Below are 24,590 nucleotides of genomic sequence, written 5' to 3'. Positions count from 1 at the left end.
TTGAAAATTATTAGAAGTAGATACGCAACAGATTGATATTATACTGGCAACTTTAACATTTAAAATCACTTTGAATACAGAAGAAATACTGACCGTTGGAAAGATTTTCTTTTTTCGGATGTGATTGTAAAACCGGTGTACATTCTTGTTGTTGTTGTTGTTGTTGTGTTTTTTTTTGTTAATTTTTTTTTTTTTATAATTTATTTAGTCAAAGACGACGTAACTTTCTACCTGTGGATGTACACGGAGTATAGATTGACGTTGTTTATCTCAGCATTTTTTAAACTGTATATCGAGAGTTTGTTATGAAATAAGTCCAATGAATGATTGAAGAAAATAAAGAGAAAAACGAAAGAAAGAAAGAAAAATCTAATGATTATATTGTGGGAGAATGTTCACCGTACGCTTATAGTTATGTGTAAAAAGTTTTCATTTTTTCCCCGAACCATAGGATAAAGTAGACAATAGTGTTAATAAAATGTTCGGTGTTTCTCAACTGTAAAATGGTATAGCGGTTAAAATATCGAACACAAAGACAAATGATGTAATATTAACGAAAAAAAAAAAAAATCAGGAAACAATGAAAGAGGCAACATTTTTTATTTTCTGCAATAACATGACAATGTGTGTTAAAAAAAAAAAAAAAAGAAAGAAAGAAAAAGAAAAAAACTTGAAGTCATACGCAGGTCATGTATTGAAACAAATAATAGTCGGATCTAAATTAAGAATATGGTTCTATAATTTTTGCAATTTCTTAGGTTCCGTCATGAGAAATGTTCTGATTCTATTCATAGATTTTATTTTACCCTGCTTAGTTATGAATATATATTACGATTATAGTAATTGTATTCCGCCCGATTATAAAAACAGTATATATATATACCAGATGTATTGAACAGCGGTGAAATAATTATAATAACAATAATAATAGTAATAATAAATAATGGTAATTATATAAATTTCTAGAGTTAGTCGATAATGATTCTATGTTAATTACTGATTTAACAATGAACTGAAGTAATACGTATGTATAATGGGAAAGATAACGGAAGAAAATTTTACAATTTGCAAAATTATATAAACATTTCTGTGTTACGCTTCCAATGAAGATTTCTAATGTACATCATTATCTCATATACATATTATAACATCCGACAAAGAGGTAGCTTTTCTGGTTGCGCAAAAGGAAACCTTTTATCATTTTTAATTTCGAACTTAATTTTCTTTCTCATTCGATTTGTTTAAATTATTATTATACATATTTTTCTTTTCTTTTTTTTTTCTTCCGTTTTGTTTTCAATCTGAAGGACGATATGAAATACACACTGAGACGCAAGAAAGTATCCGAAGTTAAATGAATGGAAAAAAAAAAAAAAAAAAAAAAAAAAATAACAAACAAAAAAACCAACATAAATACAGAAAAAAATATGACGTTATACAATAATGTATGACTTGATAAAGTTGAGAAACACTGCGATAGGATAAATTCATATTATTGTTGTTATAATTATTATTCTTATTAATATTAAAAAGTGAGAAAAATGAAAGAAAACTGAAAAAAATTTACCCTCATCTTCGTAATCGTAAGAATCGTCATATTTAGTCTTAAAAAAAAAAGAAAAAGAAAAGAAAAGAACAAGAATAATGAAAAAAAAAGCAACAGCACCGTTTAACGAACAATGTTATGTTGTAACAACTTGGGCTTAAAATTTTTACTTTTTAGTTAGGAAGTTAACGATCTTAGAGAAATAGATATTTATAGATCATTACAACATGAATGCAAGTAAATTTGAGCCAAAGAATTTTTTAGCGACTATTTCTGCGTCATCGAGACGCGAATTTTCATACATTAAATGAAAAAAATAAATAAAAACAAATATATTGTTATCAAATTTGTTGTATCAGGAAAAAGCAAAACTGTTAGAGAATAACGTAATTAAATTCGAGTGATAACAAATCGCAATATGTTGAAATTCTTTGGGTCATATCCGACTAATAATAATAATAAAAATAACAATAATAATAATAAAATTTAATGAACTCAGTCTTAGCTTCTGAGATTTTGGTCAATATTAATTATAAATCTTTTTTTTTTGTTTTTGTTAGATCTTGGTTTTCTGTCAGTTGAGAGATTCATTTGATATCTCCTCTCGATTCCAAATTCAAGTTGCAGGCTGACTTCTCAAACAGTTCCTCTTAACGAAATATACGAAATACGAAAATTTATAAACGACTTGACTCTACTCTATTTGTATAAATTTATAATTCCATATTCCTCAATTAAACGATCATTCAATCTATGAAAAAATTTTATAATTATATTTACTAATGAAATAGATTGAATTTATAATAATCAAGTTAAATATCGACAAATATATTTCTAACGTCGTCGGCGTAAGATTCACGCGACACGTGCCGTTTACATTCTTTCATATTAACTTTTAGCTTTTTTTTTTTTCCAACGTATAGAAATTCAGGAAAGAAATTTATGAACAGAACGATTTTAACATCGATCAGTATATTTTATTTAGACATTTTTTTTTTTTACCATAAAAATATTGCACGATTGTTAAAATTTTCCCCAATGCCTTGAGATAGAATATTTTCTGTACATCGCTATTTTCATGGATGTAATATAATGAGAGGCGTTCTATTAAACTAAAAAGAAAAAGAAAAAAAAAACAACAACGAACCAAAGCTACAGGGTGCTGTTAATCATTTGCGAATCCAGGGGAAACGTTTTGCTAATAAAATTTCCTGTCCCATCAAAATCGGTAGAATTGAAAAAACACTGCGGATAATTTTTGAGGGGGGGGGCTAAAGCCGCAAAAAGAAAGATTACGCGATAGAAAAAAAATTTCACAGAGAAAAATATGGTAAGTTGCATCGTGAAGCATTATATATATATATATACATACATATATATATATATATATATATCTTAATTTAATAATACATGTATAATAATTACAGAAATGTGCGAGTTGTTTCTACGTGAAGTGTGATGATCATGGTGGATATATCAAGAGTGAGCGCAGAAGTATACAACAGTGTAGTAAATTGGGAAAGAAATAATGGAATCAATTCAATATATGGATCAATTTCACACAATCAAGTATGAATTTACACTTAATTCAAGTATGCCATTTTATTTCACAATATATATATATATATATATATATATTTAAAAAAAAAATTTCTCTTTTGAATGGTCACGTAACGATTTACACGTGAATCTGATAATACGTGGAGAAAAAAAAAAAAATTCATAAAAAAAAGTCGAGGTTCTTAGAATGTTTTTTTTTTTTTTGCTCTCTATTTTTATTATTTTTGTCACAGTATTTTGTTTGCTTGTCAATTATCTTGCCCTCCTTTAAGAATTAGCAAAATGTACATACAATCGATGTACTGTAACAATGTGGTGTTGGTGGTGGTGATGACGACGACGACGACGATAATGATGATGATGATGATGATGATGATGATAATAATAATAATAATAGTTATAATAATTTCCCTCTTAGTATGGGATTTCATTATTATACAGCAAAACTTGCACAAGAATGATGCACCTCAAAAGCCTAAAATCTACGAAAATTCTAAACGACACAATATTTGAAATAAATAGATATACAAGACTTACTACTTAATCAATATAATTGCAAAAAGAAGTGTGTGTGTGTGTGTATATATGTGTATATATACTCGTACGTAGATATAAAACTTGCGTCATTTAAAAATCTTAACAATTATTCGAAAGAGTTCGAAACTGCACAACGAACTCTAAAATTACTAAAATGAATCTTTACTACTGTGTATATATATATATATATATATATATATATATATATTTATATATACATACAGAAATTGACAGTTTGATTACTAATTTAATAGATGCCGAAGCTTCAAATCTTTAATTCAATTAACTCATTGACAAATTGTTCAATTATAGATCAATTGAGAGACATCGAAAATGTGCGTATACAAGTTACGCGAGATTTGTCAACTTTTTTGTATGAAAAAGTGATGAGAAGAAAAAAGTTGTGGTTAGAATAAAAAATGCGTGAAATAAAGAATAATAATATTGTTACAAAATATACATTAGAGATGTATCGGGGATACAGATAAAATTTTAAACGTCTAAATTTAAAGCCTCGGATCTAAATGGTGAACGAAAATTTCGGCGGATTAGGTAATGAGAACAAAAGGATATTTTTGTTCCTGGATAGTTTAAAAATACATAAGTAGTCGATCCAATCTTTCACTAATAATTATAATGTTTACTATAAATACAACTCTTACGGAGTGATATACGTAACACCAAGATACTCGTACATGGTTGTTTTATAAATTTCATTTCTGCATTTTTTTTAACAGGTTTTTTTTTTTTTTTTAGTTTTTTTTTCTTTCATTTTTCCTTATTTTTCTCTTTCTTTTTTTTTTTCTTTCTCCACTCGTCTACGATTTTTTAAAATTTAAATCGTTAATATTAGAAATCATTATACTTTGTAAATGCACAATTTATTAGCAGCTAAAATGCATTACTTTACAACTAACATCAGTTACTTATAGGAATATGTATGCCACACGTTGCGTGTGACATTTGTGCAAAAAGATTATTCACGTACGTATTCATCTATATATATATATATATATTTATATGTATGTATTTGGTACATTTTGGTACATATATATATATATATGTATATGCATACAAATACAACGTTAATTCGCAGACGACAAGATCTTTCCGAATATTTCTTTTTACAAGAATAGTAATATATCTGTTTAACTTAATTGTTTGTTTGTTTTTATTGTTTTTTTTTCCCCCTTTCACTTCCATTTTCACTTGGAAAACACATTTCGTTATTAAAACAGACTTGTAACGACACAAGTGTAGCATTAGTTATTACATCTTTCAAGTAGCATACGCGAGCGTTACTAATTCATTGAATTACCTAATATTGTTCTAAAACAAACGAGGGAAATATAAAAATTATAATGATTTTCAAAAATTACAATATTACATTTCCGTATAGATATTCAACCGGGATTTCTCTGTGGGTTTTTTTTTCTTTTACTTTTTTTAAAAGGTTTTTTTTTTTTGGTTTTTTTTTTTTCTCGTTTGCCATTCATTTCTTAGAAAAACTTTGCTGCTGCATAGGTACGAAGGCTGAACAATTACAATCACACCGACCAAAAGTACGTCTCTTACAACAAAAAGAGCTAAAGATGCTTGCGTGCCTTAATAATGATGACGATGACGATAATAATAACAACAATAATGATAACAACAACAACAAACTGATACTTTTGAAACCAGCAACTAGAGACCTTAGATCGTCAATATAAGAAAATGGTGGTATAAAGAATTGGATTAAAAATTGTGGCATGAATTTTATTCCTAGATTTACAACAAAACGTTTCCCCCTTTTATATATATATATATATATATATAAATATATATATATATATATATATATAGTTTTTTTCCAACTAGTTAAAATGCCGCATTTTCTTTATGGGATATGAAACATTGCCACGTACAACAAAGGTAAATACAAGGGATGTGTGCCTGTGTGTGTGTGTTTCTACATCATCGTAATGCAAGCTTTAGTACATTTTTTTAGAATTGGACCGATATAGAAGATTCAACTCATTTCACTAACTTGAGTGTGGCGGATGAATAGTATATTATTATCATTATTATTACTATTGTTGTTATTATTATTTTTCTTTCTTGTGGTTGGGTAGGCCTTACGTGCTTCTCAGAGAGGATTGAATTCATAATTTGTTTAATAATTAATAATAGCAATGATGATGATGATGATGATGATAATAATAATAACAACAACAACAACAACAACAACAACAAGACTCATCAATCGACACAGCTCGCAAAGCGTCTCATCCTCTCCGAGCAGCCCGACTGTTATATCAATTACTATATTCATATCACTTCTATTACGATATTATTATAATTTAGGTACAATCTTAATTATTCAATATTAATGAGAATATTAATAATTATGTTTTATTATTTTTATTTTATTTTTTTTTCTCGCTTCAATTAATTATAGGGTGTAATTATTATTATTATTATTATTATTATTGTATTATATTATATTATATTATAAAGTCCATTACACTAAGAATCGTCGGACATAAAGGAATTTTGGGATTTTAACTCTTCCAGTGTCTGAATTTGCTGACGGAGAAATAATATCCTGTAACAAAAGATATTTTATGATTTGGTGATGATGGGATTTACTATATCGCAAGGAAAATGTCATTGGAATTAATTAGACAAGGTTGTGACTGTGTTTTCGGTACGTTTCAGATAGCGGTAAAAATAATATTAATAAACAGACCATCATCGATGAGAAAAAAATATGCCCAAAGTATTATCCTAATTGGGAATGTTCTTTTATCATGCAAATGGTTTTACTGTTATTGCTAGCTAGCTTTGATACTTAAAAGAAGATTCGGTTAAATGCGGTGAAGCGACTTTTTATCGTTGGGTGTCAGGCAAACCAGAATTTCAAAGTTTTGACTTTCCACGCAGTTAGTGATAATTAATTTCACTTTAAAAGCATCGTTAATCAATTTACCTTTGTTCCTGTAATGTCGCCTGGATTTCCGTTAGCCTCACTATTGACCGGGCTGTTTTGAGCTCAGCTGAGACTCGTGTACACTGCAGGCTACCCATTGTGTGTGCTTCCTCGCTGAGTTTTTGTGCCTGCGAATTGTAAACAAAGTGAATAGAATTTTTTTATTAATCAAATTGGTACACGAATAATCTCTATCGTTAATTTCATTAGAATTTTACGTATATTTATAAAATTTTGTCAAACTGTTGTTGGAGGATCAACAAAGAAGATAAAAAATAAATGTATCCTATGTGTTTTATTTTTTTTTATTTTTATTTCTATACCGTAAGACGAAGAAGAATTAATTTCACATTAACAAACCTGTTTCTCAAGGTTGTCAGCAGGAAAAGCCCGCACATGCTGCGTTAAATCCTCTCGGTAATGATTGGCTAGCGAGGGTGTGAGGGAAGGGGTAAGCGGAGGCTGCACCCTGGACAAGGCTTGCAGTCCTCCCCCGTTTCCTAGACTACTTAACGACGCCAGTGTCCCCAACCCTTGCAGAGAGCTGACACCTTGTACTCCAGGATTTGTCCCACCAGGACTTGTCACTGTGCAAAACGGTAACGAGAAAATAGCGATTAAAAATCTACCCACTATTCTTATTAACAAACTCTTTAAATTTCTTCTTTTCCTCAAAATTTCATTCTTACACTTTCGAGCATCGATACAGTCCTGCGTTTCCGAATGCGTCGGAGTGGGTGGTCCCTCACTTGCTACGTTTCCTGTAGTGTCGACTTTCAACGGAGCCATCACATCATTGCCACCGTTACCTCTATCGCTGCTACTTGACTGCTGTAAAATGGTGAATTTCTATGTTTTTCATTGTTTTATTTTATAATTTGTTTCAAAGAACAGAACCATTTTTTTACGCTATTAAAATCCGTCAATTCGAAGTGAATAGACGGATTCCTGGACCGATGGTATTGTGTTTCATCGCTTGAATTTAACAATGATAAAATAAATCACGTCAACAAGTATCGAGGATCGGGTACTTTACTTACTTGGCGAGAGAGCATGATGGCTGTTTGTATGGTTTGGAGTGCTTTTTGCGGGGTGATGTCGGGCTGTTCTTTATTTCCAGTGATTTGTGACAAAAGCCTTGGTAAATTAACGAGGGAAACAGGTGGTCCCGGCGCATTACTGTTTCCCTGTTGTTGAGTCGGTGAACTAAGCTTTCCGGGTGTTTGTGGTGTAGATGGTGGGTGCGAAGTCAGACGAGGTAACGCTGAAGGAAACGAGAATTGTAATTCGTTCTTGAAGAACAAGAAATTTGTTATGTACCTTAATCAATATGAAAATGGCACGCCAAAAAAAACGTACGAGTTATTCAATTCTCACACTACAGGTACGCTGTACTCCGACGTATTTTAATGTAAGAAGTTAAGGGAAAACAAACGAAGAATCGGGGTAATGCTGCGATTAAAATCATTGTCGATTCTAACGCAGATGGTGAATCGAAAGTGTTTATCTTGGGAGAAAAGGAGTTTGAAGTATGTAATTGCTCACCAGTTGCAAGGAGTACAGGCCCTTGTGGCAGTGTATCGTGAGTACTAGAAGTTAGGGGTTCCGAGGTGGGTGTGGAGTCGCCCGGCGAGATGTCCATATCTTGTGCCTGACGTTCCACTCCCACCTCTTCCCTGCAGGATTCTCTTTCCCTTTCGCGTTCCCTTTCTCGTTCTTTGTCACGTTCTCGTTCTCTAATTGAAATATCCTCCCTGCTACTACCACCGCTACTTCCGCCACACGAGCTCCAATACTCCCGTTTATCAGACTGCCGCGATGACTTGCCATCCCGGACGTTGCTACTGCTACTATTTGATCTTGAGTTGGAATGTTTATCATGACCTAAAAACAACGCGGATCAAAATCACGAACCTCAGCCAAAATATTTTTACCATGTATGTTAGATTGTAACCAGCTTATTGTTAGTTATTTTTTTCTCTTTTCTTTCACAATCCAAATAATCTTGGCTAACTTTTTTGAGGATGAAAAACAAACAAGGATAAGTACACATCACACTGAGGGTTGTTACAGCGATTCACATTTTGCATGCTCTGGAAAATTGGAAAGATTCGCCTCATCAATGAAACTGTAACTTGCACAGGGATTAAACAACTTTCGTGGACCTAGGTTACGACATTACATCTATCCATTTTTAGTCCAATGTATTTGCTGAGACCAGGGGATATTTTATATGCCCTAATTTTGTCAGATGGTATCAAATTTTTCTGCAAGCTTCTTTCGTGCAAGCATGAAAAAACATCACTTTATAGTAACAAAAGCAAAAGTTATTGTTAACAGTTCAGGCGTGAGGTGGTTCACATACATCGCACGTCACATTTCTCAATGAAAACCCCGGACTTTTTTTAGTTTTCTCCGGTTTTCCAGTGATGTAACAACCCTGTATTATTTTATCTCAAAATATCATTAAATTTTCTATTACTTACTTGACCTAGATGAATAATCGTTAGATTGACGTTGCCGACTGTCTGTCCGGACGATCCATTCTCTGGGTTTCTCCCATTGCGAGATTTCCGTCTTGCAATTGTAGTAATACTTTTTCCCAGATGAGCTCATGTGCTCCGACCAGTCCCCAAATCGAGCCGTTCTCTCCATGGCGCCACCACCTCGCTCATCACCCCGTTTGTCCTAAACATAGTGTTCTAAAATTTCCCGAAAAAATTGTATTTGACATCCTATTTGTACCGCAAACCCTTTTACAACTTTAAAAAATATTTCTTGTCAAAAACAACTGCAACATCCATGTTATGTTACATTGAAAAAGAAGTATTACTTCTATTTATATTCAATACTACCTGCATAAGATCTCAAACAAATTCATTGATTGGCTTTATTTGTTAAGAACTGAATTCTATTATATTAATTACGTTAAATAGACAAGAAGCAAAATGAAAATTTTAGAAATGGTCTGTGGTGTGGATTAAGCTTCGGAAAGAATTACTGATTAATTTAGAAAGATATTCTGAAGTTTCGCTTCATACGTTACGGCAGTTTCATTTTCCAAGTATTAGTTCAACTCCACGAATGATTGAAATTTAAAAGAATCGTATGATAGAAATGAGAACTAATATTAATTACCGAAACATGATTGCACTGTCTCTGGGCGGTCCAATTTTTTTTTCTTTCTTTCCATAAATAAACCAAAGCTGATACTAACCTGACAGGAATTATGTGCTGGTTTTCGTTGAGATGCCGAATCTCGTGATGAATTTGACGATAGTTTTAAGGGATGTAAAATCTATCAATAAAAGAAACACATAAATGTTATGCAAGTCGTTGTACCTTGGAGAAAAGACAATTTCTATGTCATTAGATGCAAGTTGTAAATGAAAAACATCTGAAACCCGTAGAATATTTTTAGTCGCTTTATTTTAGAAACATAAACAATGTGTCTGTGAATAGTTTATCAATAATATTGTGATCCTGTCTAAATCTCACCTCTGCGCCGCTCCTATCATGGTTGGTCCTGTGCTCAGAGTCCCTACTTTCACGGCTTCTCTTGTCTTTCGGGGATCGTGCACAATCTACACATATGCAAGCAAGCATGTTAGGGCTGAAAACGTTAAGACACAACTGTGTTTTTATACTGAAAGAATAGAATTATTAATTCCTGTAGGATGAGCTAATGGTTGTCCGAAAAAAAGGATATGAAATAAAATTTTAAAAAATTTTTAAAATTTAACAATCATGCTTGCAGGAATGAAACGTTCATAACTCTTAGTGGCTCCTTCAAAACTCCATAAAAACTTCTCTCTCAAATATGACTCAAAAAGATGTATCAGTAATTTAAAGAAAACTGTAAAATACATATCGCAAAGAACTTGAACTCGGGCCGATTAATGTTTGCAGTTTTACTGATTGAAAATCATTGTAAAAATAACTGAAAATCAGTGAAGTTTGCACGCGAATTGGTAAGATTGATCAGCTTTGAATATTTTTGGCAAGAAAAAATTGACCGATCAAAAATGCAAGTGACCAAAATTACTCCGATAATGTCAGTGGAAAGATTCTAAACGCAGGGATCAAGTTTGTAAATTTAATTCGTTTCAAACTCTTAGTGATTGGTGGGGCTTGCGATGAAACGAGACGCGAGAATAACGACTGACCCGAATACTTGTCCCTAGAGGATAGCTTGTAGTCTCTGTTTTCTCTCTCCTTTTTGTAAAGAGGTTTCGCTGGGTAGCTACGAGGGCTATCGCGGTCCGCTCCCATCGCCATCCCCATGCCTCCTGCCGGACTGTACGAGTTACCATTTGGGGAATCGCGCATTCGCCCCTCGTATCGACTGTCCGACGACGTTGTCGACGATGAATAGCCGCCCTTCGAACTGCTATACTTAGCGTTCTGTAAGTGAAAATTTTCAAACGTAGGTTTTTACAGTTATATTAGGCGGGGGAGGGAAGAAAAAAAATGAAGAGAATGAATGGAACATTATTTTGTATATATTTTTTAAGAAAATCTTTGTTCAAAAAACAAACAAAGGCTACGCAAGTATTTCCATAAACATTTGTTAGAAATGAAGAAAGAGAGAGGACAAAAAAAAAGAGAACGTTATAAAGACAACAGAAGAGCGATCAACAAAGAGTAAAATTTTAGTGGTGACATTACATGGGTGAAAAATAATTCGTTACTTTTAGCGATAACACGGCGTTAAATCATCTCTCGTTCGTCGAAACGGTCTAATATGAATCAGTTTTTTGACTTAAATAATCAAAGGGAAAATCTGGATTATTGATTTTTTAACGAAAGTGAGGTTATGTTTACAGTCCAGTAAACTGATCGGTTTTCTTCAATATGATGGGTTTTCAAAGGTAATTGAAGATGATTTGACCGATATTTTTCAGCCTGCTACAACACGAGACAATCGCAAAGTGTTTATTTTTTTCACTAAAGGTTCGAAACGTTTCGTATAGTTCGCGTAGAAATGGGAGATCGAAATTATTGCTCCATCACGGAAAATTTACATTTTTTTTTCCTTTCAGTGTCTCTTCCACATAGCTCATGGAAAAGCTTTCGATTCATACGAGACGAATGAAAAACATAAACACGATGTTAATGAGGAGATGAAAAAAGTATACATATAAATATTGTAATTATATTTTTGTTGCAGTATGAACGCGCGCGAGAGCGAGAGAGAGGGAGAGATAGAGAAAGAGAGAGAGAAAGAGCGAATGATGTACGAGAAATGAGAGAAAACGTATATTCAACTCGATGAAATGAATGAATAAGAGGTAAAAAGAAATAGTGAAAAATTGGGGGTAACGAAATATATCAGCTTTGTGAAAACGGAGATGAAAACATATGATAAGTTCGTACGGGAGATTGTGTCGGATAATTGTCACCGCGATGGTAAAATGGTCTGAAATGATGTTATTCCGCGAATGACTTGTCGATGAAAAATCGAACAAGGGTAACAACGATAATTAAATGTATGAAAAAATTTTCGTATGTCAATTTGTTGTTAGCTAATCCCCCGCAAAATCCCGCCCTTGAACGTGGGAGAATTACCCCCGGATATTTACCTGATAGGGATGGGCCTGGTGCTTTTCAAAGTACCTGTAATCATAAAAGGATATATGAATTATAAAAAGGTAACGGATTTATTTCCGTGATGAATTGTCAAGGAACGACGGCCATCCATCTCGGGAAAATTCACTGTGAATGGCGGTGGTGGAGAAGAGGTTCGAGTGGATTCGAGGTATAGTAGGTATGTGGTGAGTGAGAGGTTGGTTGTGTCAGAATCAAAATTTGACGGCGATGCCCTACCCATCGCTAATCCTTTGTGGTTTCCTTGCATGCATTACCATCAATGCAAGTGTCTGTGGGAAATTCGCGGCCTCGGAGGTTGCCTTTTCGTACGGTTAATGTCATAAAAACAACATTAACGTTTATTTAACAGTCAACTTTCTTCTACCCGGACGCCATGTCACATACGTGATCGGCCGCTGCTGTTGCCAGTTGACTTAGCCATTCGGTACGTGTCACGTCTGCAGCTTCTAAATGCTGTCGTACAGGCTCTCGCTACTGGTCTCCCGTCGACGCATGTGTACGTATACGATTTTTATCTAGTACCCCAGACGACCGATCTGTATATAAACAGATACCGAATTATCTCATACGGTAAAACGCGATAAAAATCATTGAGGATGCGCGGCATTCGCTGTGGCGGCATTTTCCCCTTATATTTATACTCGTTTTCAAAACTATTTGAGCTTTGCATGTGTCGGTGTATTAGCAGATATCCAATCCTCTAGGCTAACGCCGTCTTGCCGACGTATTGTAACCGGAAGGTGTATGTATGGCGGTGAACATCCGTGAACGCAGCGACAGACGGCGCTAGGAGTAGCAAACAAAACACGGAGTCGGTTGTTGGCGCAGTGGTAAAAACATGCAGAAGAAAACCACCGAAACGTGAAGGCGAATTGGGTACCGCCTGCGATGGAATTTGCCGTGGAAAAACGGAGTATATTTGTGTAATTAACGATGGGAATTCGATATGCGAAGCTCGCCAGTGGAGCCATCGAGTGACTCGTCGGTAAGGTACGGTTTGGTGCTTTTTCGCCTCTAAATTCTCAATCCAAGAGAAAGCTCGGTTGTAATCCCTGGTTTCATTGTTGATTGCCGTCCGCGACAACGCTCGCGCCTTCTATGGCGCAGTCTAGAGTATAGCGTGTCTGCGTTGCCAGGGATTGATGATGACAGCGTAGCTTATTTACGTTTAAATAACACAGGGGGTTAATCCCCCGCTTACGCTTTTTACCTCGATCGATTTCTAGGCGTTCGTGGAACGATCGAAAATTTACGTCCTCTTTTCCACCTTTATCGTTGACGCCGAAACTCTTCTTTGTCAACCCTTCACCTGCCTATCTTCCTACGTTCTTATCATTTCTTGCTTTATTTCCGGAATCGTCTTCTCGTCATTAATTCGGAATTTGTCTCCACTTAATGATTATGTGTAATATACATGTAATTGTGATTTCTTGGTATGTATGTATTTTAAAATGACCTGCATGTTACTGAAATAGTTTTTTAGATTGTATCAGAAACTTGAAAAACGATGTTTTTCTGGTATTAGAAATACCATTTCATTTCTATATTAGTAAAAATTTTATTCCAGGACACGCGCTCGACGGAAAAGGTGATATGTCTATGATTGTAGATCTTAACATCTGAAAATGTCGCAACCAACGCAAGACACAGACATCACAAGTTCTATTTCGCCCTTACTCCATGTCCAGGATCATGACGACCGTGGTATGAAATAATGATTCCTACAATAGCGACAGACGAGTATTTAAAACGGATAACTCTTGATCTATATAATAATATTTCTATTGTCGTGTTGGTGCAGAGAAACTTGGAACCGGAAAGGGTGTAAAAAAATTATTGCAAAGAAAACCTCCTACCTCATTAAGTATGGAAACTGTGTATACGAACGAGGAAGAATCTCAACCTAATGGAGCTGTAAAACACCAAGGTTCTGAGCTCCTCAAATCCTTGGGCAAAAACTTTCCTTGGCTCGTTAAATTTTCAAGAGTCCTTGAGTCATCAGTTGGTAGCAAAAATGTCAAGCTGCTTGATCGTTTACTAAGTGTATATATAGAGTAAGTTTGTTAGTTGTTATTTACGATGTATCCATTGTGTTTTTTCCATCACATTTATTGTCTTAAAACTTAACAATCATTCAAATTATAGGAATATGTCACGCGATGTGAATAAGTGTTACACTAAGCCCCATAGAGCAGCCAAGCTAAAGGCTCAAATGAGCCAAACTTTGATCTTTTTTCATCTCTACTGGAAAAATATTAAAGAGGTAAATCTTGGAACAGGAGAGAATTTTTTATTTTGCAACCACAGAAATTACAGTAAATATTAATACGAAATCGTTGACGTCTACCATGCAGTGTGAATGATGTATTAAAAATTTACTTACAGAGAGTTGATGATCATAATCAATATTTGGATAAGATGTCAGAGATATTGGGAATGTATTTTGACATGGAGCTTAAGGCATCTCGTAGAGGCAAAGATTTGGCTTCAAAAATTGCTGCCAAGCTACTTACGGCCATGTTCATATATCTGGGTCAGTCATGTGATTGTAACTTTCGATTAACTTTTGATAATTCATAATTTGATTTTTTATATTTTTTAACAAAGCTTCTATTGATGATCAACAAATTTATATTACAGATAATTCAGAAGAACATATATTCAGGGTTTTGTTGAGGGCCAAATTCATAACCAAAAATTACATTCAAATATGCAGTCCCATACTTACGTATGTATTATCAAGTTTTCTTATAAGAAAGAGTGAAAAAAAAAAACTGCGTCGCGTGCGTATTATAGTTACAACGTAAGATTTAGACAACATTGAAGCATTATTCACGAAATTTTTCATAATTTCTTCTCACCTTTGCAGAAAATTGTTCGCTGGTTTATCCGATCGCACAACAAGCATCACGGATGTGACTTATGTTCGTTACTTATTGGCTTTGAAATTATGGAAACGAATAAAGGATGACTTGCAGGAGAAGAAGAATATTAACGAATTGGGCGTTGCAATACTTGGTCAAAGAACTCCGATATCGAATACCGAGCTTGGAAAGATTATACCAAAACCGCCAGAGTGTCATAAGAATGGAACTTTGTGGTTACTGCAACCTAATTCATTTGATCTACGCAAAGCTTGCGACAGTTTTATTAAATATGAATTAAGCGAACACATTATTTCACTGCCAGATTCTATTGAAAGATTCAAAGTTATGGATAGCATTGACATGGTGCCTTCTGCGCAGGTGAGCTTTAATGACAGTAATGACCAGTTTGAGCCAATATTTTATTGACTTGAACAAAATTGAATTATTTGTACATTGTATTTACAGATCAACTTGGAATCTATTAACAGATTACAACAAGAAGATATTCTTCAGCTAAATAAATCTGTGGTTGGATTACAGCCTGTTAAAAAAGTGGTGAAATTGAGAAGGTTCATACCTTCCTTTCCAAAATTACTGCCAGGTGAAGTAGTGTTCATTGATTTGACAGCTGAGAATGATGAACAGAAGCAAAAAGAAAATGACAAACAGAAGAAGAAAAAAGACAAAAAGAAGTTGAAGTGGTTGAAAGAAGCCGGTAAGAAATCAAAAATTAGGAAGGAATGCAAAATCCTTGATAAAACATGGATTGAAAAGGCTGATGCTCACAGTACGGAGAACAACAATGAAAAAACCGAGTCAAACTCAAATAACCAGCCAATTTCGGAAGATATAGTCACAGAAAGTACAGAGCGAACGGACAGAATATCGGTGAATAGCAATAGATTTGCTAAACGAGTGACTAAACTACATGCAGATCCCATTGGCGGGATAAAGCAGAAGAAAAATAAATGCAACGTTAATTGTAACGGGTGTGAACTGTGTAATTTGATGGGACAACTGGAGTATACGACTATTGATAAAATGGGAGATATAGAAAGTTCTGAAAACCTCATCACATCACAATCGTCGCCACTTAAGAAAGAACATGCAACAATTTTTGTCCACACAACATTTGCCGATTGCGTAAACGAAGAACTGAAAGATTCTGGAGCTTATAATATTCAAACTGTGTCAGAATCGTGTGGCTCTTATTATGGTACGGATCAAACCGAACGAAAAAATGCTACAGAAAGCACGAAGCAAGAGCCGCACGATGTTATAGACGATAGTACAACTAATAAAAACTGTGATAATCTAATTACTACAATTACAAATACGTCTAGTTTTAATATTACTGGTGAAACTGAGAAGAAAAAGGACATTTTCGTCAAACGAAACGTTCCTTCATCAAATGTAAAATTAGAGGCTGGTCACACGACGGAAATTGACGCGGCAATACCTTCGAAAATTTCATGTAAAAATTCACAGTATATTTCGAACGTTCCTGACGACACGAAAATGAAAAAAGGTAGTAATGAAATTTGCATTGTGTCAACTACAGCTTCGATCTTTGGCTGTGGTACAGAGGAACAAATAAACGTGATATCTGGATCGTCAATCGAACCTGCGAAACAGGAGAAGGAACGTGATCTGAATATGGGTGATAATAATAAAACGTACACAAAAGAAATCGCGACGATTTTCAAGAAATTTGTTTCAACTTCAAAGAAGACTAAATCATTAGATGTGGGTAACGATAACTGTAAAAACGGGGTTATCGAGGCTGTCCACAACAAACTGCAAAACAGTTTAATTCATGCTCTATCTTTGGATGAAGTTATCGAGGTAGGCAAAGATGATATTGATTCTCAGTCCGAGGATGACGAAGCGAAACGATATTGCAGCAAATCAATGGATCAAGGAAGAAAAGTGCAAAATTTTCACAAAGAGTTGCTCTGCAGTGAGGACAATGATTTTTTTCAAATACCAGATATACATCTGTGCGACGATCTTACAAATAACAATGACGTAGAAAATTTTGGGGATAGTAGTAAAATCGATGAATTTGAAAACATTGACATATTGGATAGCATTTTGAACGGTGATATGAGCATGCAAAATATCCTTGAAGAGCAACAACTCTTGTCCATGACATCTGGTAGCAACGAAACATCCTCCTCCAACGTGATGGGATTTTTCACGGAATCTCTTAGGCAATCACAAACTGCACAGTCGGTTGGCGAAGATTATGCGATAGAGGAGGCTTCCTGCTCGGATGAAGTGCCCAAATCGTTGCCAGAAGGCAGCCTGGGCACAATTGGCATTCTCAATTCCCTTCTAGATTCGGATTTGACAAGCATGGATTCTCCTTCCAGTGATTTTATGTATTCTAATGTACAAACAGTCGATCCTAGATTGATCAGGAGGACACCTACGGCAGAACAGAGTGCGTTTTTAAACGATTTCAGCACAGTGTCGGATTTGTTCTCTCGGAGCGAGCATTCGTCAGCTGATACTTTTCGGCCACTCGAGTCTCTCGCTAAAAAAACCAAGGACCAGTTGTTCCTAGAACAAAAAGACGGTCTGAATTGCACGGACCTGGAAGAGTTTGGACTAAATAGCAGTAAGCGAGCTGATTTTGAAATGCCTGTGCTTGAAGAAGAGCTGATTCACCTACCACAGCATGCGTTGATCGACGAAACAATAATAACACAGATATCTACTTCGACCCGCGAATCGCACGTGACCAATCGGTCTGAGATTGATAATTTAAACGACGTCAAATCCATGCTGCAATCATGTATTGGTTCTCATGAATTCAACAACATGCAACCGCTGGCAGAGAATAGTTATGATTATTCAAAATTGAATCATTTCAAAGACTTTGCGTCGTTTAAACTTAAAGACATCATACAGCATTCGCCAGACTCGATTGATCACAGCGAAGATTTACCCACGAGCACACTGACGGATTTTACTCCTCCTCATAGCGTCGATGCTCCTCAATCGCCGTACACTTTTGCCTCGTCGCCGCCACCTCTACATGTTCAAACAGTTCCTTACTCTCCTACACATTCCATTGGCGAATATCGCAATCAGATATCCACAAATATGTTGATGCCTCCTCCGAGCACGTCGCAACTATCTTGTCACAATACCTTGACGCCTCCTCCAACTCCGCAACAGAGTCAAAATGCATTGAGCGAAACTCGCGGTGAGCAGCAGTCGCAGGCAGCTTTCGCTATCGACGGAAATATACGCGAGGGTGCAATTTGTTACTTCACCGTCAAATCACAATTATGTTCGGCTGCTGACGCCAGCGACGACGATCTTCAAGAACAAAACTTATGCATGCAGAGTAAAATTGCGACGCAACACGTACAGCCCAAAGTTATGTATGTCACTCGATCTAAGAAATGTGCCAAATCGAGGACTCGATCGACCAAAATTGAGGAAGATGAAACAGTCAAGCGAAATGAAGACCAGTCTTTGCACCTGTCGCAGGTTCAAGTTGCCCTGACGAGATTACCCGCAGATGAAATTAAAGGCGAAGATAGCAGAGACCAACGTTTACTCAAGAGTCACTTTATTGTGAAAAAGGAGGGGGACATTCCATTTGGCAAACAGCTGAAAGCTCCACAATTGCAACGTATTGATTTGACGAAACTGAGCATAGCCGCTGCACAGAAGAATAACAAATCAGTGTTGATAAATTTGAACGGCAAGACAAAGCCGGCGTTGATGTTTGAACGAAATACCGTGCAGGGTGAGAAGTTGTTGAAAAGTATGAACACCGACCCTGTCAGCAGTCGTCATATCGTGTATAAATTGACGCCTAACATTACACCTGCTACCTCGAAAGATAAGCCATATTCTAAGCTTCCTAAAGTTAACTTTACTGTACAAAATCGTACCGACGATTTTGTCGGTAAAACGCAATCGACGGCTGCCAGGTCTGTCAGCAGTAATACAGGGACACAGCAAGATCAGGTTCAGAAGATTATAAAACCGCGGTCTTACATGAGACGAGGTGTTACAACTCAAGCTACCCAGTCTGTCAAGGAGCTCAACGTCAGGAAAACTTTCACTGTTCACAACACGGAAGAACCATCTCTGAAGAAACGCAAGATCACTACAAAATTGATGCCGTCGTTAGAAAATGAAGGCATTATTTATACGGTTAATCAGCCAAAGCCACAAGAGAAGCATTCAAACGTTATCAGAAGAGGTAATTTACAATTATATTTATTTTTTTCCAGATTAACGGTTATGTCCGTGTCAATTTTTCTTAGCTGTTACATCCGTGGCACAATAATCAGCTTTTATACAAAATTTAAAACTAAATCGCAGTTGTGTGAATATTTTTATTTGCTTCGTGTATCTGGAACCAGAAAACTTTGCTTTGATATCACGAAATTGATGTTTCCGAAAAAAAGTTGTTAAGATATTCAACCGACGAGTAAAAATTCTTACATCGGCGTCAATGAAAACGTTTAACGACATTCAACATTCATTCGTCAATGAAGAACTGACATCTACATCCATGAAGATAAGATGTGCGATCATCAACGAAGATATCTTTGTGCATATTGCATTATTATTCTGCTCTTCGTTCATTGAGTATTTCATACAAACCTGCATAATTTTCTGCTTTACCTTACGGTAAAAAATGAATGCAAGCTAATAACAAACATTTCATAATTTTCCAAAAATCGTGAGCAATTTCTTTGGTATGTTCTTTCACTGATAAAATTCGGTTTAGAATTTAGATTCATACACATTTATAGGCGAGTAAAACTACAATTTCAATTCAATTGAAAAATTTATTTTTGAAGATTATATTCAAAATAAAAATCATAAATTCATCACTTCTGGAAGATGAAGCATGTAAAAGGTAAGGATATGTTGTAATAAAGTTGATACACTTGTTCAACTCTATTTTTTATGAAACAAGAATTTGCGTATCAAGAATAATGTAACTCAAAGTTATGAAAACATGTCTGTTTGATTAAGGATTTAGTGATGTAGTATTACAAAAATTGAAGGATAACTCATATATATCATTATTTAAACATTAATTTTTCCCTCTTTTTCTTTCTTGTAGAATTCAGTCGGAGAGATAGAACGAAGAAAAAATTTGGTGAGTAAATTTCTTGAAGTGTTAAAATTTATCATTCTTGTCGATTTTCTTTCGTTCCAGGAAAACTAGTGTACAAGCGTTACAATTCAATCTGTCTTTATTCTTTTAGTCTGACGGAATAACTGCTTGCACGTTTTACCATGCAGCAGTAACAGCAGCCGTAATACGAAAACACGTAATCGAACCAGTGAAAATACGTAAGACTTACATGATTATAGTTATATTTTACAATAAATCACAACCGTCGGCTGGAAGGTATGTATACGTTATATACCCATGTACATATATTTAAAATTGAAGAATTTGTTGAAGAGTATGATAGAAAAATCGACATCTATATATGGCGACCATTTCCGAGATCAGTTATTATTATTATTATTATTGTGTACAGGGATTTATTTATACTTGAAATTAGTTTTTAAATTATTTCATTCTCCCAACAGCAATAACATTAACTTTACCTTTGCTCGTTGTTTGATTGTTTCTCCGTTTATTGCTTTATCTGAGAATTGTGAGAAGGTGACGAAAGTTTTTTTAACAGTTAATCGTTAATCGCTATACTCTTGCTACATGCATACATGTAACACAAGTGCGTCACTCGATTTTAATCATACAGCATATATTCACTAATTTACAATGTCATACAAAAACATGTGATATAAATTAACTACAGTAATTTCGATCCCTCCTTTATTATCAATCAATTGTTACGTTCTTGACGCGTATGTATTATATTTTTATTATTTCATCGTTCGCCATGCAATTTTGGTACAAAACTATCTAGAAATGGTGATTCGTTGTCGTTTGTTCGTAAAATGTCCAATCTATACAATACGTACGGTAAGAAACTATTTCGCTTATTTGTAAATATAATAGTTGTAAATAGAAGAATGAACGAGACAGTGAAAACGTAACGTGTATCTTGTGATTTTATTGATGATCTCTTACAAAACAATTTAGACTTCATTTGGTTTTTACATTTTAAGTAATATAACTGATAACTGTATGATACGCATTGCAATGAATTTGTATATTGTATATATACTTGTAAGTGTATACGAGTGAGTGCAAATAGTAATTTTAATTTTATCATCATACCCGTATATTATTATTATTATTGATATACTGACATGAAATCACGGAAGATATTATTACAAATTAACTGATGCTGCTAAAAGTCATTCCAGAAAATAATAGTAACAGTAATATTATTATTAAAACTGTTATATTCTGTTAAAAAATCGGTGTCATTAGTTTATCCGAGAATTCAGAATCAATCAAATAACACTTAGCATATATTTACCTCCCCTGCAAGTTTGCCAAAATCGATTGAATCTGATATACAACAATTTTCTTTGCGTTTCATTTCATCTTCACTTATGCGGAAGATTTTATTCCTGTAAACGTAAACGTAAATGTAACGAGGAAAAAGTCATACTTGAATTACCTGAGTTCAAAAGGACATACGTAGATTAAGTGCGTTTAATAATAGTAATAATAATAACAATATTAGTAATAATGATAATTTTCTGGGCATTTATACCTAATATTAATTACTGTTATGAATTTGATATTTTGACATCGGTGTATGTGTATTTGTACACTATAGTATAATATGAGGCAAAGTCCACAATTTGAATGAATTGCACACGTTTTCTAAAAAAATTCCCCAAAAAAGAAAAAAAAAATCAAATTCATTTAATTTTATATAACATATATATTTTGTATATTTTTTTAATTTTATTTAACATCGATAAACTGTCAAAAAAATTTACCAACGTCGCGTTAAACTTATAATTTCTAATTATTTTTAATACAATTTCATGTTTCAAATCGAAATTAGCAAGCAATAATTTGCAACGTGTGATGCATCGTTTTAAGTTTTGGTTTTTTCTCATCACTTGCGTATTTATTGGATTTTAAAGATTTTTTTTATAGCCAATTCCATGATGACAATGAAATTAATTGAAGAAATAGAACGCGTGTCCAGTCATTGTTAACATGTCCTAGAAATTTTTATATATTATTATTTTGTATCTATATTATTTCCCAGTAGAAAATTATTAGGAAAAAAAACGAAAAATATGAAAAAAAAAAAAAAAAAAACCCAAGTACAAGTAATAAGTAATAAGGTTTAATATTGTAACGTACGCCGCTGCATAAAGAAAGGAATGATATCGAATAAACGTTGTAAATTGTTATAAAACTAAAACAAAAAAAAAATCAGAAAATCATACAACACTGGCGAACAGTATGTAGTTTTTTTTTATTTTTTTTTTTTCACAAGTAACTAGCAGACTTTAACTTACAATAGTGACAGCTTTCGTAGTTTTAAATGTTCCGACGCGTTTTCGCTTAATATTGTCAACTACGCATCGATCATTCCCTTACCATAAAAAATTGTTGAAACATAAATTTTGACTGGAGAAAAAAGTCAGAAAAAAAAGTAATACCATTTTAAGTACACTAATTACGAATATTTGAAACTATATCTCTTATTCAATATCGGCTGATACGGTAAAACTGGTAGTTGTTTAATTCATACTCATACCGTAATACGTAAGGTAATATGTTGTCCCAATTTTTGTAATGACACAGTACAAATGTAACGCTATAATAACAGGTAATACTGTTCGTTGTCGACTGATTTATCCCGGGCAGTGAATTGTTGAACCATTGTCAACTACCGAATGAGGGATAGCTTGTTGGTAGTAGTAAACATTGCGCATCGATTGATATTATCAAAAATGATACGAGACAATGAAAAGTTTTCCAAACATACAAATTTTTTTTTTTAATTATTTGTTTCATGTCAGATTATCGATTTAGTTTTTCAAATCAAACGTAACAATCTTTACGTTTTGCTATCGAAGTTTCATTTTAAATAAAATATGTATCTTTTACTATCGCTGAGCTTGAAAAAGTTTTTTTTTTTTTTGTCTTTTTTTTTTCATATATCACCCACCAAAATTATACTAAAGAAACGAATAGAAAATAATGAATACATTACATTATAATATGCAATGAAATGATAATAATATTTGCTGGGCAACCGTTCAGTATTTTTCATATAACTATATACTTCTACCAATAATAGGATATACGCAGGGGAATGCATACCTAATACCTATGTCTGTAATACTACTCTAACAACTCACCAAATGTATACATAAATTTTTCTCGCGTTAATCGTGTGTCACTTTATCCAATCCACACATGCAAAATATTCTTCAATAATATACCGTTACATTAGAAAGCGTGATGATTACTAATTTGAAAAATTGAAATATATAATTATTATATATATATATTATAATATGACGAATACCACGCATATAATATTATCGTTGCGTTTCATGTAGGTACAAAGTATAATTATAATAATAATAAGTGTCATACCTAGTATTATCTTAGTTTTTCCAAACTGTACAACACTGAGACTGAAATATAAAGAATAATATGCCATTTTTGAATTAAGAACAAAAATTAAAAAAGAATAAAAAAATACAATTATATAAACTGTAGTTAATTAGAGAAAAAGGAAACAAAAGTGGAAAAAAACTATTCCACCGAATTATTTGTTACGATTTATACATAGAGTTACGACTGATTCTCACGTCTAAGGATTAAACAACAATAATATTCGCATATATTCCCAGATGGTTAACGGTATAATACACATATATATAATAAGCAAGAAAAAAGAAAATACAGAATCAGAGTAAACTGAAACAAGTGTTTTTCTTTCATATAAAATAGAAAAAAAAAACTTGCGAAAATTATGTCGGATTATGGTTCAAACGTATCGTCGTGCCAGCGAGTAACTTTCTCATAAATATCAAGAGTATCCCATGGCGCGAGTAATTCTTCCTTTTGTTGAGAGTCGAGATCGCAGTTGGTCTCATTGTCAGCTGTATTGTTGTTTTCGACATTATAGGAAAAAATCGAGTAACTCGATGGAATTACCTCGGTTAATTCGGAAACATTGCTATCTTCGATAATACTTTGCTGAGTACAGGGATTGAAATTGTCTTCAGTTATATCGATATTATTATCTCGAAGTGATAAACCTCTGTTAGCGATGAGCGAAGACATTTTCATAGAACGCTTACGATGTTGACGACGATTGCTGTTCAGTTTACCGTATAAATATTCGTCGCGAGTTATGACTCTCAAATTATTAACCATCTGCTTCCGCGTTGCATGATCGTCTTTCATAAAATTTAACCGTTCCCAACTGCTTAAAAAAATATCGCTTTGAATGATTGGCGCGGCAAATTGCAATTGATTTTTTGAAAGTCCCGCGTTATTTCCGCGCTCAATTTTGTTTCCGTTTTCCTCTGCGCGGTCCTGCTGTAG

General features: G+C 34.0%; 2 protein-coding genes across 9 annotated transcripts; one reads left to right on the top strand and one right to left on the bottom strand.

Moving 5' to 3' along the window:
• Positions 1–4,786: 4,786 nt before the first annotated feature.
• LOC107222315 (WW domain-containing adapter protein with coiled-coil homolog) lies at positions 4,787–12,618 on the bottom strand. 5 transcript variants are annotated; one of them, XM_046732031.1, is made up of 12 exons: positions 12,441–12,618; positions 12,197–12,230; positions 10,781–11,018; positions 10,113–10,198; positions 9,832–9,912; positions 9,101–9,302; positions 8,160–8,498; positions 7,655–7,878; positions 7,304–7,463; positions 6,975–7,201; positions 6,615–6,742; positions 4,787–6,230 (listed from the first exon to the last, which is right to left on the bottom strand). In XM_046732031.1, the coding sequence occupies exons 1-12, from the start codon at positions 12,479–12,481 to the stop codon at positions 6,152–6,154; spliced, it is 1,839 nt and encodes a 612-aa protein (XP_046587987.1). In that variant the 5' UTR covers positions 12,482–12,618; the 3' UTR covers positions 4,787–6,151. The 5 variants fall into 5 exon arrangements, with proteins under 5 accessions (XP_046587987.1, XP_015517109.1, XP_046587991.1 ...); XM_015661623.2 differs by having other exon boundaries at positions 7,304–7,445; XM_046732035.1 differs by lacking the exon at positions 8,160–8,498.
• Positions 12,619–12,689: 71 nt separating this feature from the next.
• On the top strand, positions 12,690–22,517 carry LOC107222285. 4 transcript variants are annotated; one of them, XR_006902943.1, is made up of 10 exons: positions 12,690–13,209; positions 13,792–13,928; positions 14,026–14,278; positions 14,370–14,487; positions 14,610–14,757; positions 14,865–14,952; positions 15,094–15,469; positions 15,557–19,985; positions 20,196–20,231; positions 20,341–22,517. XR_006902943.1 is itself a non-coding variant. In XM_015661576.2 (10 exons), exons 2-10 carry the CDS (start codon positions 13,850–13,852, stop codon positions 20,343–20,345), a joined length of 4,866 nt encoding a protein of 1,621 aa, XP_015517062.2. In that variant the 5' UTR covers positions 12,690–13,214; positions 13,792–13,849; the 3' UTR covers positions 20,346–22,517. The 4 variants fall into 4 exon arrangements, 1 of the variants encoding a protein (XP_015517062.2); XR_006902942.1 differs by having other exon boundaries at positions 12,690–13,214; XM_015661576.2 differs by having other exon boundaries at positions 12,690–13,214; positions 15,557–19,319.
• The last annotated feature ends 2,073 nt before the right edge of the window (positions 22,518–24,590 follow it).

This window comes from Neodiprion lecontei, chromosome 2 (assembly GCF_021901455.1).
Source record: "Neodiprion lecontei isolate iyNeoLeco1 chromosome 2, iyNeoLeco1.1, whole genome shotgun sequence".
Classification (NCBI taxonomy): domain Eukaryota; kingdom Metazoa; phylum Arthropoda; class Insecta; order Hymenoptera; family Diprionidae; genus Neodiprion; species Neodiprion lecontei.
This window is presented reverse-complemented; position numbering and strand designations above follow the sequence as displayed.